This window comes from Oncorhynchus keta, chromosome 21 (genome assembly GCF_023373465.1).
Source record: "Oncorhynchus keta strain PuntledgeMale-10-30-2019 chromosome 21, Oket_V2, whole genome shotgun sequence".
Classification (NCBI taxonomy): Eukaryota; Metazoa; Chordata; class Actinopteri; order Salmoniformes; family Salmonidae; genus Oncorhynchus; species Oncorhynchus keta.
Window position 1 is genome coordinate 465,538 of NC_068441.1, and position 16,913 is coordinate 482,450.

General features: G+C 40.1%; 1 protein-coding gene across 1 annotated transcript; it reads left to right on the forward strand.

Moving 5' to 3' along the window:
• The first annotated feature begins 11,224 nt into the window (after positions 1–11,224).
• LOC118378334 (DNA damage-inducible transcript 3 protein-like) lies at positions 11,225–16,711 on the forward strand. The gene is made up of 4 exons (XM_035765314.1): positions 11,225–11,377; positions 12,885–12,949; positions 13,516–13,729; positions 14,000–16,711. Exons 3-4 carry the CDS (start codon positions 13,574–13,576, stop codon positions 14,738–14,740), a joined length of 897 nt encoding a protein of 298 aa, XP_035621207.1. The 5' UTR covers positions 11,225–11,377; positions 12,885–12,949; positions 13,516–13,573; the 3' UTR covers positions 14,741–16,711.
• Positions 16,712–16,913: the final 202 nt, after the last annotated feature.

Sequence of the window (16,913 nt, forward strand, 5' to 3'; positions counted from 1 at the left end):
CGAATGTTCAGAAGGTTAAGCTTACGTAGCAAGAATCTTATTGACTAAAATGATTAAAATGATACAGTACTGCTGAAGTAGGCTAGCTGGCAGTGGCTGCATTGTTGACTTTGTAGGCTAGCTGGCAGTGGCTGCGTTGTTGACACTACACTAATCAAGTCGTTCCGTTGAGTGTAATAGTTTCTACAGTGCTGCTATTCGGGGGCTAGCTGGCTAGCTAGCAGTGTTGATTACGTTACGTTGCGTTAAAAGAACGACAATAGCTGGCTAGCTAACCTAGAAAATCGCTCTAGACTACACAATTATCTTTGATACACAGACGGCTATGTAGCTAGCTATGTAGCTAGCTACGATCAAACAAATCAAACCGTTGTGCTGTAATGAAATGAAATGAAAATGTGATACTACCTGTGGAGCGAGCGGAATGCGACCGGGTTGTTGAGTGCGGAAGTTCTATTCAGTAGACGTTGGCTAGCTGTTGGCTAGCTAGCAGTGTCTCCTATGTTAAGGACGACAAATAGCTGGCTAGCTAACCTCGGTAAATTAAGATAATCACTCTAAGACTACACGCTCTAAACTACACAATTATCTTGGATACGAAGACAGCAAAGACAACTATGTAGCTAGCTAACAATACACTAATCAAGTCGTTCAGTTGAGTGTAATAGTTTCTACAGTGCTGCTATTCGGTAGACGGTGGACGTTTGCTAGCTGGCTAGCTGCTGGGCAGATAGCAGTGTAGACTACGTTAGGACGACGAAATACGAAGTTGCAATAGAAGTGCTGACTGTTTCACTTTGTTGTCCTCTTTCTTTTCCTTTTTCTTCTGTCCTTCTTTTGTCCTTATTTTGTCTTCCTTTCTTCTGTTAACTAGATATTTTTTTGTTGTTATTCTTTGTAAGCTAGCTAGCTTCTTCCGGGAGAGTCCCTAGCAACTGCTTAGCAACAAGTAAACAATTCTGCTAGCAATTCAGCTAGCTAAGATAACTGTACAATTTTATGAAAAATAGTTAATTTTTCAAAAGCCTGTCTTTTTTGGTTTGTTCCTTGTTTTGTCTTCTATTGAGTCTTGCAGTTTTCTCTTGATTTTTTCGATGTACTTCACTCTAAAAAAACATTTAAATCTCAATATATACAGGAGCTAATTTTTAAACACAACACGTGTTGGTCCCATGTATCATGAGCTGAAATAAAAGATCCCAGAAACCTTCCAGATGCACAAAAACCTTATTTCTCTCATTGTGTGCACAAATTTGTTTACATCCCTGTTAATCTGCATATCAAGCAGATTAAATAGCATAATCATTACACAGGTGCACCTTGTGCTGAGGGCAATAAAAGGCCAGTACAATGTGCAGTTTTGTCACAACACAATGCCACAGACGTCTCAAGTTTTGAGGGAGCGTACAATTGGCATGCTTCAGAGAGGTTGGGTTAAATACAGACATTTCAGTTGAATGCATTCAGTTGTACAACTGACTAAGTATCCCCCTTTCCCTGACTGCAGGAATGTCCACCAGAGCTGTTTCCAGATCATTTTATGTTAATTTCTTTAACATAACCCCCTCCAACGTCGTTGTAGAGAATTTGGCAGTACATCCAACCGGCCTCACAACTGCAGACCACGTTGAATCACGCCAGTCCAGGACATCAACATCCGGTTTCTTCACCTGCAGGATCGTCTGAGAAAGGACAGCTGATGAAACTAGGCTTGCACAACCAAAGAATTTCAACACAAACGGTCAGAAACCGTCTCAGGGAAGCTCATATGCGTGCTTGTCGTCCTCACCAGGGCTTTGTAGTTTGATGTCGTAACTGACTTCAGTAGGCAAATGCTCACGTTCGATGGACACTGGCACGCTGTAGAAGTGTGCTCTTCGAGGATGAATCCCGGTTACAACTGTATCAGGCAGATGGCAGACTGTGTATGGCATCATGAGGGCGAGCGGTTTGCTGTTGTGAACAGAGTGCCCCATGGTGGCGGTGGGGTTATGGTATGGGCAAGCATAAGCTACAAACAATGAACACAATTAGATTTTATCAATGGCAATTTGAATGCAGAGATCCCATGATGAGATCCTACCATATTGTCCATGGCATCCTCGGCACTCGTCAGTGCTTTGTTCCTCCTCCTACTTCTCCTGGCTCCTGTGCGTGTTGCACAGGATCCAGGTAGCCCCCGCCCTCTCACCTGCTTTCGAGTTCGCTTGGGGACTTACCAAATTCAAAGTTTCAAGTTCCTATTATTCCTTGGGAGTTTTTCCTTCAGGCGTGCTCCGGGCGCTGAGAAGTGAACTTTGGAAAATCCTTTCCACTGACAATGCACCTGAAGAGGCACTCTGCAATTCTGTTCTCTGTGCAGTTTCAAGGACCTGAGCTCCCTCTTCTTTTTTCTTTATTATAGGCTATATTAAGCCAAACAATTGATATGTGTGTGTGTGTGTATAAGGTTATGAGTGTGTGGGGAGAGCACAGCAGAATGATGCCGCCATCAAAAAAACTCCAAGAGGAGATGGAACACACAGCACCCATTACTGTGTCTTTATCCCCTCTATATTGACTGACCAGATGATCCAAGCTTATCATACCAACCCCATGAGTGGCCATCTTGGAGTCTTCAAGACCTACCGAAGATTACAGGAGGTGGTGTACTGACCAGGCATGTGGATCAATACTAAAAGGTTTGTACAGCAGTGTGAAGTCTGCCAGGAATACAAACCAGACATGGGCAGACCTGCCGGGAAACTGCAGCAGACCCATTGTGAACCGTCCCAATGAAATGCTGGGAATTGACCATGGGGCCTTTTCCTCCCAGCCAGGGGACCCGGAATGAATTGTTATTGGTGCTAGTGGTCTACTACACACACTGGGTGGAGTTGTTTCCACTCCGCAAAGCCACTGCATCTGCCATTGCTCTAATTCTGTAAATGGAGGTCTTTACCAGATTCAGGATTCCAAACCAGATTCTCTCTGACCAAGGTCCGCAGTTCATCTCAGGAATCTACAATGAGCTCTGTACCTACAGGGGTGTAGTTGCCAAGCTGTCCACGGCCTACCATCCTCAGACCAACCTGACCGAGAGGTTAAATTGCATCCTTGAAGGGGATGATTGCTTCATTCGTGGGGGGATCAGCACACAAGGTGGGATCAGCATCTTCCTGAGTTTTGCTTTGCACTGAACTCTGCGGTCCAGGAGACTTATGGGGTCACTCCCACCGAACTCCACCTGGGAAGACCACGAAAAAGGTTCTGATGGACAGAGTCTTGCAGAGTTACAACGTTTCACCTGACTACCCAGCATTTTATGCAGTCCAACACCACCACACCTTGCTAGCCAGAGTGGAGGCCAGCAGAATCAAAGCCAAACAACGGCAGCTCAGAAACTAAAACAAACATAGACTAGACGTGTGTTTCCCACCCCAGTCTCATATCTGTGTCCATTCTCATCACCTGTCAAAGGCGTGCAAGCAGTTCACTGCCAAGCTAGCTTCGAGATGGAAAGGTCCTTATCATATGGTGCAGCAGTTGGGGCTGGCAAACTACAGTGGTTGCTCTACTAAAAGTTTTGTGATTATGCTATGGGACTTTATGTGGTTTAGTACAGTACCCTGCATCACCACTTCATTGCTCCAGAACACCGCAAAGGGGAGTTAGAACACTGATTATACGTTTGGGTCCTACTGTCTCTAACTGACAATGAATGGGTGACATAAACGTAAATAGAAACTGATAAATGTGCACGACTTCAGTATTACTTACTAAAACTGTTGTTACACTAAGATATGTATTATTTTATTTTGTTACGATTATTTAGCTCTTACTGTAGTACTGTAGACCAGTTATGTTGTACAACGCCTGAGTGGCGCAACAGTCTAAGACACTGCATAGCATTGCAAGCTGTGTTGCTACAGATGCTGGTTCAATACATGTGCTGGCCTCGAATGAGAGACCCATGACATGACTGTAGGTGTTTGGTTTCTCTCCCTCTAAAAACAGAAATAAATCATCCTAAATAACAAACTTGCTTTATTTACAAATTAGTAACAATGTCTCACCCCATGTTCAAGTATGGCCTTTTTCTCGCTCCTTTTACATTATTTGAAAACGAAATCATCTCCAAAATATTAGTTTTTAAACAAAGCAATTATTATTATTAATTTAGAATTATATGAAATCCAATTGGATATTCTCACAGATATATTATTAACCCTGTTATTAGCAGGACAATAAATGTTGTTCATGGCTCCCGAGTGGCGCACAATGGGATTACCTTGCAGTTCTCCAGCTGTATCAACAAAGCGTGCAATGTTCAAGGCACGAGGGCAGGGGGCACGGGATGGGCCGCAGAGCCACTCACAGAAGACCGACCTAAGCCATGGGGAAGGGAGGAGGAGGGGGGGTGAACCCCCGCCACACTGGATAGCACAGAGCAACACTTTAAGGTGCATTGCACTAATAATGGAGCTGAATAGGGAAACGTTCCCGCTGTTTTTAGTGCCAGTCTGCACGTTCCAACTAAGACAATTGAACTAATAATGGCATCTTTATGCTTTCATAATTAAATCATTATAAAAATACTCTTTCAAAATGTCAACGTTTATTTAGTTATGGATCCATAACGAATTACTATGGGAATAAATATAACTGAATTACAGAAATATCCTCCAATCCTCTATATCTAATTATTGGCGGAGAGTCATGTCATATTTTTCGATATACTGTAGGCCTACCGTAGGCGCCATGAGTCTCACTAGTGTTGAGTAATGTACTGTAAAAAGGGGTCTAGGTCTTATTTATTTAAAGAGCATACTGAAGTTAGAAGCAATGGGAGTTGAAGTAATAGCCTACAACGTTTAGCACTGCTCTGAGACAAGCATGGGGACTGGTCTTGATAAATTAATGAGATTTTTATTTTGACTGAATCTCCGTTTGGGTATTGGTTAGACAACAATTAGGGTGTAGAAATGTTATGCTCTTAGTGTAACCTTTATATAACTAGGCAAATCTCTTGGAACTACCCATCCCGGATCTGGGAGAATTGTCAGCAACTACACTAATTAGCATAGCGCATTGGTCAAATAATCTTACTAGAAAATATTCATGTTCATGAAATCACAAGTGAAATATAGTGAAACACAGCTTAGCCTTTTGTTAATCACCCTGTCATCTCAGATTTTGAAATTATGCTTTACAGCGATAGCAAGACAAGCGTTTGTGTAAGTTTATCGATAGCCTAGCATAGCATTACGTCCAGCTAGCAGCAGGAAGCTTGGTCACGAAAATCAGAAAAGCAATCAAATTAAACGTTTACCTTTGATGATCTTCGGCTGTTTTCACTGACGAGGCTCCCAGTTAGACAGCAAATGTTCCTTTTGTTCCATAAAGATTACTTTTATACCCAAAATACCTCCGTTTGTTTGTCACGTTATGTTCAGAAATCCACTGGAAATAGCAGTCACGACAACGCCGAAAAAAATCCAAATTATATCCATAATATCGACAGAAACATGGCAAACGTTTTTTATAATCGATAATATATCAACCGGGACAGTTGGCTTTTCAGTAGAACCGGGAGGAAAAATGGCTACCTTTTACGCAAGAATCACTCTGAGAGCCATCAGCTGGCCACTTACGCAATGTGTTCGTTTACGCTCATTCTTCAACATTAAGGCTTGAAACTATGTCTAAAGGCTGTAGACACCCTAGGGAAGACGTAGAAAAAGGAATCTGGTTGATATCCCTTTCAATCGGCAATAGGGATGCATAGAAAGACAGGGGTTTCAAAATAAGGGTCACTTCCTGATTGGATTTTTCTCAGGATTTCACCTGCAATATCAGTTCTGTTATACTCACAGACAATATTTTTATAGTTTTGGAAACTTTAGAGTGTTTTCTATCCTAAGCTGTCAATTATATGCATATTCTAGCATCTGGTCCTGAGAAATAGGCAGTTTACTTTGGGAACGTTATTTTTCCAAAAATAAAAATAGTGCCCCCAAGTTTCAAGAGGTTTTAAAGAACAAATTCTTATTTACAAGGACAGTCTACTCCTTCCTCCCTGTGGGGAATTGAACACCGGTCTCCTGCGTGCCCGCACGACACAGGGATTCTTCAGCTAAATAGCCCAGTACTGTAAGCCTATCAAATGCTTCTCAAAGATGCCCTCTGGTGGTCGAACTAGGATTAATGGCACCAGTGGTTCACACTTAAATAACGTGCCATAGAATTATGCGGCACCATGCAAGCTGCGACGCAGTATGCTGCAACTTTTAAAGGACGAACCACTCACACTGTTTGGAGAACACGGGGAAGATAATCATTGAAGCCTGGATGCAACAGCTAAGACCATCTGTCTTTATCCCTTTCTTCAGTACTTTACACTGAAATAATTTCTCTCTTTGTGCTGCGCTCCCTTTTACGTTCAGTGCCTTTGGTGTACTAATAATGCACTGTAGGTCCGTTTGACATTTTAGTTAAAGGGAGGTTGTCTGAGAGTTTATTATTGTTTTAACTGTATTGATTTTGTGTGGGACTATTGACATTTGGCCAAGAATATATATTTTTTTAACATGTTAAGTAAGGCCTTCTTTGTTTTGTCTATGAACACACTCATACACACCCCACTCACTCCTCCACTGGGAGGTAATACACAATATTGCAAATTCTCTAAGGTTTATGACTGGGTTCTTTCTTGTGAATTGTTTCTATGAAGTCGCCATTAAATTGCTCTGCCATTATTCTTGTATGAGGTATTATTGGATGGGTTGCCTCTGTGCTGTGACGTGTTTTATATGGTGTGTCTTATCCTTTCTCTCCACTGGCTATCTGGTAAACAGGCTACACTCTAGGCAGTCTCTTCTGCTGATGTGTTTGTGTCTGGTAGCAGTACTATCCTACAGTATCTATCCTACTATTTTATTTTCGGCAGGGTTAATACCTGCCTGGCACCCGAACAATTTTTTTTATTTTTTTATCTTTACCCCTCTCGAACAATACTGCTACAAGTTGAGATAGTAAGTGCTTTTGCAAAAGTCCGATGGCATCCATACAACAGTGTCATTATACTTAGACAGTGGTGTAAAGTACAGAAGTAAAAATACTTTAAAGTACTACTTAAATCGTTTTTTTTTGGAGTATCTGTACTTGACTATTTATATTTTGGACAACTTGTACTTTTACTCCACTACATTCCTAAAGAAAATAATGTACTTTTTACATTTTCCCTGACACCCAAAAGTACTCGCTACATTTTCAACGTTTAGCAGGTCCGGAAACTGGTCCAATTCACACACTTATCACGAGAAAATCCCCGGTCATCCCGACTGCATCTGATATGACATAAATACAAATAATGAAAACAAAATTGTGCTGTCTGGTTTGCTTATTATAAGGAATTTGAAATTACTTATACTTTTACTTTTGATAGTTAAGTATATTTTAGCAATTACATTTACTTTTGATACTTCCGTATATTTAAAACCAAATACTTTTAGACTTTTACTCAAGTAGTATTTTACTAGGTGACTTTAATTTTTACTTGAGTCATTTTCCATTAAACATAACTTTAATTTTACTCAAGTATGATAATTGGGTACTTTTTTCCACGACTGTACTTAGACCTACCTCGTACAAAATGACAACAGTCAGAGAGAGTCAGTGCAAGGTCTAGTCAAAGTCACAAGACAATAAAATGTTGGTCAGAAAAAAAGACTCAAAAGGAAAAAATAAATAAACATATTAATATCACCTGTCATAACAATGTATTTTCTTTATAGATCATTTATTAACAAAATGGTAAACATGTGTGATCCTTTATTTACTTTGTTTGACACAACTCCTCTTGGTATTACATTTATGACACATTAACCTAACGTAGCAGGTGTAAAAGAAATGTCTGAAACTAAGAAGAAAAAAACAGTTGCGGGAGGTTCTCTTCTGCACTGTTCAACCAATGCAATAAATGTGGTTTAGGAGTTAAGATTGAGTGTTGGTGCCACAGAGTCGTAATACCCGTATACCCTAATGGTCAAACAAGAAAATGGTTCCAAAATGGTTCCAAGTTTTTCCACCATCCATTTTTCCCATAAGGGATTTCAAAAACCCTTATAATAAGGGCTGTGTTTCGCGTAGGCTTACCCTGGCGTGACATTTTGATAACCATGTAAATCTCTTTAGGACAATGGGACTTTCATCAATATATTCGCCTGTATTAAACCCCAAAAATGAAATGCTAATTAGCTGCTAATTTGGTTGTCATACAAAATTACAAATGTCATGATGATTTGGATGAGACTGCCGAATCGAGGCAAAGGTTAAAATCTCTGGATTATTAACTAATGTTAGCTACATTTAGTAATTCCTAAAATGGCTACATTTCTTTCAATTGACAATTCTGTTAACTGTCTTGTGCAAGTTTTAAATTGACTCAATGCCTGTTAGCAAAGGTGTCAGCTAGAGATGACGTGCAGGAGCTTGCAGGGATTTGTAGTATAGCATTTTCGAATCTGAGAGTATATACAGCTGAATATACTGATAAAAGTCACCTTGTCCAAGAGAAATTTACATGCTTAAAACTTCACGCCGGGGTGAGCCTACATGAAACACAGCTCTTATTTTAAGTGTTTCTAAAATACCCTATGGAAAAATGTATGGTGGAAAACCTATTGGCACCATTTCTGTTTGACCGCTAGGTTTTATGGGTATTATGACATCTCCACTGTGGGGCTCTATAGGTGTCTCCCCATTCTTATGCTATGTTTGTGTACTAGTCGGAAATAGGAAACTCTGAAATGTCTGACTTGCTAAATTGTTGTAGTTATACACGTGCTGCGTTTAACTAGTTAGCAAGTCGGACATTTCAGTTTCCTAGTTCCGACTAGCACTTGAACGTGGCATTATTACACCTCAGTAGTGTCACCTTGTTAATGGTTAGAGCTTTGGGCCAGTAACCGGAAGGTTGCTGGATCGAATCCCCGAGCTGACAAGTTAAAAATCTGTTATTCTGCCTCTGAGCAAGGCAGTTAACCCACTGTTCCCCGGGCGCGGAAGACGTAGATGTCGATTAAGGCAGCCCCCCGCAGCTCTGATTCAGAGGGATTGGGTTAAATGCGGAAGACACATTTCAGTTGAATGCATTCAGTTGGACAACTGACTAGGTATCGCACTTTCCCTTTCCATTCCCCTGAAAACCTTTCGGCCACTGAGGTATAATAAGAAAGGACTAGGCAGAGGCTAATGCCACATTCATGTCGCTAAAGAAATCCTCTTAGAAAATAAACACACTAGGCGACAAAATACCAGATATTCAAATGAAAAAGCTCATAATGTTTATTAGTACAATTTTGTAGTTTATTCATTTCTCTAATGCCTCCCACCTTTTGATTATCTTGTGAATAACATTTCCCAGTTTTGTTTAATTTTTCCTTTGTTTGTAAAGCACCCTTAGCAGGAATGTTAGTATTACTACATTATTATTGAATTGTTATTAGGCCTATGATTATGAGAATTACATATAGTATTTATTTTATTATAATTATCGAACTAACAATTTAGATAAATGAAGGGAATAACATTGTGGTGTAGTCTAAACTTGTGTTTTGCTTTTATAAACACTGTTGCCTCCCTGCCCATTCCACCCTAGACGGTTCTAACAAAAACCCAGCCTGTGCCAACAACCCTGTGTCCTTTATCCCACTAATGAATACAATACACACGACACGACGGGACTCAATAAACATTAGACAGAGAAAGTATTCCGCTCAACTACTCAGCAACAGCCCCTCAAGTCGTGACGTGGTAACCAAGGCTCCTCGCGCGCTTTAACCCTGCTCCTGGAGACAGCGCGTGGAGCTTTCTATTCGCTACTCACGCACACGACGTGTCTCATCCCACTTGGCGCTGTTGCTAGGCTTGCTGTTGCTAGGCTGATAAACATGGATTTAAACACTTTATCTGTCCTTCGGAGTTTGAATATTTTTCGACGTGAAGTGTCCAAAGACGAAATGGCACATGAAATAGAATTAGAAGTGAGCGATTGTTTATTAGAATGAGTGTGTTGGCTTTAAACGGTTAACCTTAATAAAAATGTGTCTTATCTTTTATCTTGTACAGTTGTAGCCTGTTCACGATCATCCTCGAAACGATGCGGTAGAGGAGTTTTTGGGAACGCCCAATTTAGAAACTGGCTTTCGACATGTTGAATCGGAGCGTGGTGATGTTGCTTTGATAGCGCGCACAGGCACTCCAATAAATTACATTTCTGAAATGAATATCCGAATGACATGATGTTCCTTTAAAATAAACGTGCAAGAAAAGAAAAGAAAACAAACAATTAATTATTATAGGCTGTCACTTATTGTAATAAATGGGCTATATTGCGTTGTTTCATTTGAGGAAAAAAAAATATGTTGAAGTTCAATTGTTGCAGCAGGCTATACTAGCCTACTCTTGAGAAATAACACTATTTACACAGACAGGGCTACAGTTGGGGGATAGCAGTCGAACTTCAAAGCATTTCACATAACATGACACACACACAGACTTGATTAAAGGCCTACTGTACAATGTGGCCCTCACGCGCGTAAAGAAAACAATCGGTCCCCAAAAATAAATACACAATAGAGCTACCAGAGAATTGTGAGATCAAGCCTGTATCAAAAATGGAAAATAAAAACCACACAATTATTGGATTTACATAGAAAATAAGCCATTATTCCAAGCGGACTTGCTTTCTTTATTATTTTCACTAGCCTATATAACTGAACAGAAATTACAAATAGCCTCTAGTGTAATATGTGTAAGAAAAACTTTGCTTCGACATTCTAAAATATTCTTGCATAAGTGTATTTAAAAAAAAAATGTTAGAGCCAGAGAGAGACTTAAATAAAACATGTTCTGGTTCTCCCGGTCTTATCACTGACTAGAAATTTGTTGCCAAGCATTGCATCATTCCTTTCATGTGACTCCCATACGCCCCAAATTCGTCCTGGCCGTCTTATGACTGCATCACATCTTCAGGTCACATAAACTACGACGGAGACAACTAGCAAGGTATTTTAAAGCCCGCCTTCACTGTAGAAGATAATTACGCATTGGATGTCACCAAGCAAAATATTTTAGCGCGTAGATTATGATTGGACCATCTGGATGTCAGTAATTACATCGTCAGCTAATGGTATGTTTGGTTGTGTAAAAAAAAAATCTCCACATTAAGTTCGGTTGGCTCACCTTATAAAAACACCACCGGGAGTTTCCAAAAATCACATTCACTATACTAAGCCGAACAATGGTTAACATGAGCTATCACCAATCTCAACTAAAATATATACATACTCCGAACCCAAGACAGTCAAGAAAGCGAAATAATAAAAGAAAAAGGGTAAGTGGATTTTATTTTATTGTCTACAGTTTTTAAGAGTTGTTGAATGCCTTCTACAAGAGTTCTAATTTTAATTTGGCAGCTGATCGTCGCTGGCTTTCCTTTAGAAATAAGAATGTGCATGTTTTGGCAACTTTCCCGTGTCTGTTATAGGAGAGCAGTTGCTCTAGTTCAATTATAATTGACAGTTGTTATATTTTTATTCAAGATTCAGGGAGGCATTTATCTGCTTATTTGACTTTGACCCCAAGTTGCGTTCTCTCTACCACGAGCTTTATCTCTCTACCAAAGTTTGATATCAGTGACAGCTGAGCTGTCAAACGCGTACATAACGTTTTGCAAACTTTTGTTTCGGTTTTATTAACTTATGTAGACTACTGTTATCAAAGACAAAGTATTTGTTTGATAAATGTATAGGATGTCAAGTATTCAGATAGTATATAGGCTATGTGTTATATTAATAGCCAATTAAATAAAACAAACACTTATCTGCATTGACAAAGAAGAATAAGGTCGCACGTCTTGCTATTTTGAGTTCATCGAGTTTCCTGTAGAATAGAATAGAACAGCTTTGTGTTCCCATCCCAGTATTCTGTACCCATTGGAGGTGTCAGTTTTCACCCTTGCTTTTGTTTCACTCGTCCCGTACTTTGATTCCATGACGTAATGCCTTGGCTTGACTGGATGGATGGAGAGCGAGCTGAGACCACATCCGAAGAAAAAAAAACATAGCCTACAGTTGCATAAATGTCACTTTTCTGAAATGTATTCGTCAACAATACATTCAAGAATAAATAGATTACTGATCATAAAAGTATTCATCAAGAATTAGGCTGCATTTATTGATTGTGGCAGAGTTAAAGGTACATTAAATCCAGTTTATCTGACCACAATAACGACTTTCTTTGCTCGATGTCTGTTGTGGTCAGACAGCCATGTATTTCCTGTGTTGAGCAAGTGGTTTCAAAGTACCGTTAACTATTCAATATTAAGGATAACTGTATTTTTAGACCAAATATTTTCTACTCGGAAAATTGGATTTCAATTATATATTTTCTTTTTCATGAGCTAGTGTAAATCGAACTCAAAGAAGGATGTTTTGATAGAAATATAATTAATTGTGGACCTTGACAGACAGAGGGCGCCCTAGAACACCTACGGAGTCTTTGTTTATATGAGGCAAATCAATGACCTGATTTTGTTGTGATTTTGCCTAAAAAAAATATAATCAGAACACGTGAAGCCAGTACAGTAGTTTGTCAATTTTTTTGCATTCGTTTTCTTTATAGAAAATAATTTGTATTGGCCTATTCAACATTTTTATGAATGTATTGTCAGCAGGTTGTTTTATCAAGTTGACTGCATCAGCTTTAATTTGAGGAGACATCTCTATGGCTGCTGTTATACAATATGTTCCTTTAAGCAAATTCTAACATCTCATCACACTGTATTATGTATTTGTTACAATAATTGCCAATAATTAATGTCATGAATTCTTTCTTTCTAGACTTGTTGGGACAAATTATCACCAACAACCAATTGCCAGACTTGATTATAAGAGACTTTCAAAAGGTGATTTGCATTTCCCCATTAATTCTTTAGATTTCTGTGTTGTTTTTACTGAGTGTTGGATGTTTTGTCTATGGATGTCAAGTTAACCTCATCATATTTATATTATATCAATGCATTTATTTTCTAGATTTTAACTTGATAATGTTTGAAATTTAGTCATCACTACATCTCATGTTTTTGGCTATAGAATCCTATCATCAATTGATTCATGCAGTACAGCCATTTGTCCAAAGAGTGTCACTATTTTACAATTTCATGAAAAGTGGATTTTTTTTCACTAAATATAGAAATTATAATACCGGTACTTTGTTCGATTGTATATTTTTCTTCAACAATTGATAATTACAAACAACATGCTAACGTAGCCAGTTCTATTGCACAGCTCTTTCACATACAGCTTTCTTGGTAATATGTCGATCCCGATGTCTAGCCTACTGTATAGAAACCCCATAACGGTTCATACTAAAGATGCTATATTAAATAATTATTTCATCATTCTAAAACCAAACCCTCCTGTCTCGACATTATTTTAAAACCGGCTCCTCCTTTCTCCACCACCATTCCAGGTCCAGTGTGTACCAGCGTGTGGCTGTGAAAGACTATCTGTGCGACTGAGTGACAGAGATGACTACCGAGTGGCTTCACCTGCCCCCTCCGTACCCCCCTGGTGTGGGGCCGCTGTGTGGTGCAGAGTTGGAGGCGTGGTATGAGGACCTGCAGGATATACTGGGATCAGACACGGGTGGGGCCAAGCTGACTCGCGCCCCTCCCTGCTCAGAGGTCAGTTGGGATTATAATTAGATTTTTTTTAAATATCGATTGATTTATGAACAAAGTGATCGATTGTGTTTTGTTTTTCTATCGGTTGTTGGTTATCCAACATTTTTGTTTCATCTTCTCTTCATCGTCTTCTCTTCTTCATGATGCAACTCTTTCAAGAGCGCTGATGTAAGAAGGGTCTTTGACATAACCACTCTATTTTTTTCTTCTCTTCTTTCTTTCACTCTTCCTTCCCTCTCTTCTTTCTCCTCTCTATATCTCTCTTCATAGAAAGAGACAGAGTTCCTGGATGTCCTGGAGAGCTGTTCCCTAACATGGCTGACGGACGGGGTGGGTGTGGGTGTTGGAGGGCAGGCATGGGGCGGTGGAGAGGGTGTCCAGAGGGTCACAATTCCGGAGGAGCCTCCTACCCATCCGCCCCCCTCCTCCACCGCCTTGTGTCTGAGTCCAGCTGAGGAGAGGACGGAGAGGCCTAGGGACAGAGAGGGAGGGAGAGATGGAGAGGGAGGTTCGGGAGGAGGGGACCTGTTACCCCCAGAGTTCTTTGAGCTGCTGAGTGAGGGAGGGTTGGGAATGGTGGACAGTAGCTACCATCATCATCATTCCAACAATGTCCAACAGCCTGCGTCTCCCTCCACTAGCGAGGAGGATGAACACCCATGTGTCCCCGACTCACCCTCCTGCTCCTCCTCCGCCGCCTCTCCTTCCCCCTCTCTCAACTGCTCTCCTCCTTCCTCTCCTGTCTCCTCTCTTACTAGCACCGCTTTCTCATTGTCTCGGCTGGGCAAACGCAAGAGAGGCAACTCTCTGTCCTTCCCTTCCACCGGTTCGCGCTCATCTTCCTCTTCTGCGAAGAAGAGCAGGAGAGAGAGGGAGCAGGAGAACGAGAGGAAGGTGCAGGAGCTGACGGACCAGAACGAGAGGTTAAAAGCGGAGATAGACAGACTGGGAGAGGAGGTGCAGAGGACACGCAGAGCCCTGATAGAGAGACTAGTTAACACCAAGAAGTGAAGGAAGAAAAGCAAGGAGGAGAGCGGGATGAGAGGTAGCAGGATGACAGAAGTAACACAAGGCAGAATATAAACATTTGGAATAGCAGGTTCGCGGTGAAGGGTGAACATTGGGGTGACTATGAAATGCATTTCTAGATGATGGTTAGAAAGAAACCAAAAGATACGTACGTGTTTCGAGAAGAAACTTAAATTACACGTTTCTTCAACACTGTATGAGAGAGAGAGAAAGAAGGAAAGTTAGAAAGAAAGATGAAAGAGCAAGTCAAAGGAAAACCATGGAGAGAAGGAACTGCAGCATTGCGGCAAATGTAGAGAGAGAGATAGACGGCATGTAAGGGAAATGGAGGAAACGGTGTAAATGGCAGGTGGATCATGCAATACCTCTGAGACGTTAGTGTACTGTATTTATGTAGGACTGGATTTTAGGAAGCACATTTGAACTAGATGGGTAGCAATTAGTGCCCATCACAAGCATTGTACGATTGTGTAGCTCATTCAGTCTACAGAAGTGCTCAGTTTGAAGTACTGTAAGGATTCGTTAGTCAATGAATTGATTGAGGGCATCGATTCCAAAATTAAGAAATTGATCGGAAGCATCAACAGTTAACGCCCATCGCAAGCAATTGCATGGGACTTGTTCATTAGGAATCAAATGGAAAGAGAAGGTGGGTCTACCTGGACTCATCCAATAAGAAACGCTGATAGAGGTTTTCTGTTGCAAAACTTTTTTTGCCATGATGAGCTCGATCCTGATTATGGCGTTTTTCGCTAATCCAACATAGTGAAGTGTTCAGTATGAAGTATGGGATGATGAGTTAGATTCAATTGAGTGATTGAGGGCACCAGCGTCGTTTCCAAAATGAAGGAATTGGTTGGAATTGGTTGGAAGCTTCTATCTATGAAAGTTGTTAACCAACACCCATCAGAAGCATTCCATGGGTCATGTTCATTAGGCACCAAACGGAAGACCAACTTGGGCTTGTTCATCAACAAACACTCAATTACATTTTCTGTTGCATGCCATAATGAATGAGACTAATTGGGCTTGGTTTAGAACATTCAGCCCAACTAAGGGATTTGTATGAACTAGGGATGAGTTTGATTATTGGATTAATTGATCAAGGGCGTTGGCATTGACTCCAACATTATGGAATTGACTAATCACGTAAAAGTGATATTTACCATTGCTAGGAGTTTTATTGACTAATCTGCCAACGCAACCATCAATGAATTGATTCTGAAAAAAATAGTTGGGCTCATCCCTAGTATGACGGTAGAGTGTGGAACGGAAACGCGGAGAGTGCATTTCATTGTCACCCTATCCTTTATCTAGCCTGGTTAAATCAGACTGAATGCTTTGCCTACCATTGTTCCCCAATGAAACAACAATGAAACATAGCTAAATCAGTTTGGATCCCAGGCTATCCCTTATCTGCCAACCTCTATAATATAAGATTCATCCTAAAGGCTGAACAGAGGCCAGCAGAGATAATATTTCTTGCATAGTTTATGAGGAAATATGGAGCTCAGGAAAGTTTGTCAGTGCTCAGTGCAGTGTGAGTATGTGAGAATGATTGGTAGTTTTTCAATTTCTACTTTCGTAGAACCCGCTGCAGCTTTAGTGTGTATGGATAGTTCTACACCTAGGACCCAGTTATTCTTCTTTCTACGCTGACCTTTTTCTATCAAATTGACTGAATTTGGAGGTAGTAATATTTACAATGTAGAGCTACCCTGATTCACCTATATATTTGATATAACCACGTATTATACCTAGTTATACTGTAATATATACGCCCTTTACTGTACCCATATTAATTTGTCATTTTATTATAAATAAGATTTATCGATTGGTAGTTTCCTCTAATTCAACCAATATCCATGTATTTTATTTCTGTTGTTACATGAAACATTATATTGTATTTACTTTATTATAATGCTCACATTTTCTAATAAATCCTTAAAACAATTTCAGTGTCTTGAAATGCTTATTTGAATGTACTCCGGTCAGTTGACGAGAGAGAGAGAAAAGTGAGATGCGTCTATATTAAGGTCCAAACGAATGCTTAGAAAACATTTTTTTTTCTGAATTCATTTTCCACGGTATTTGCAAAAAGTTACTTGTAGCCATGCTATTTATTTGATTGAATAAATGGGTAAGGGGGATATTA

Bases quoted from the DNA above. Each gene is read 5' to 3' on its own strand.
- LOC118378334 (XM_035765314.1), top strand. From the start codon at position 13,574: ATGACTACCGAGTGGCTTCACCTGCCCCCTCCGTACCCCCCTGGTGTG. The intron at 13,730-13,999 runs GTCAGTTGGGAT...CTCTCTTCATAG, and splicing joins GCGCCCCTCCCTGCTCAGAG to AAAGAGACAGAGTTCCTGGA.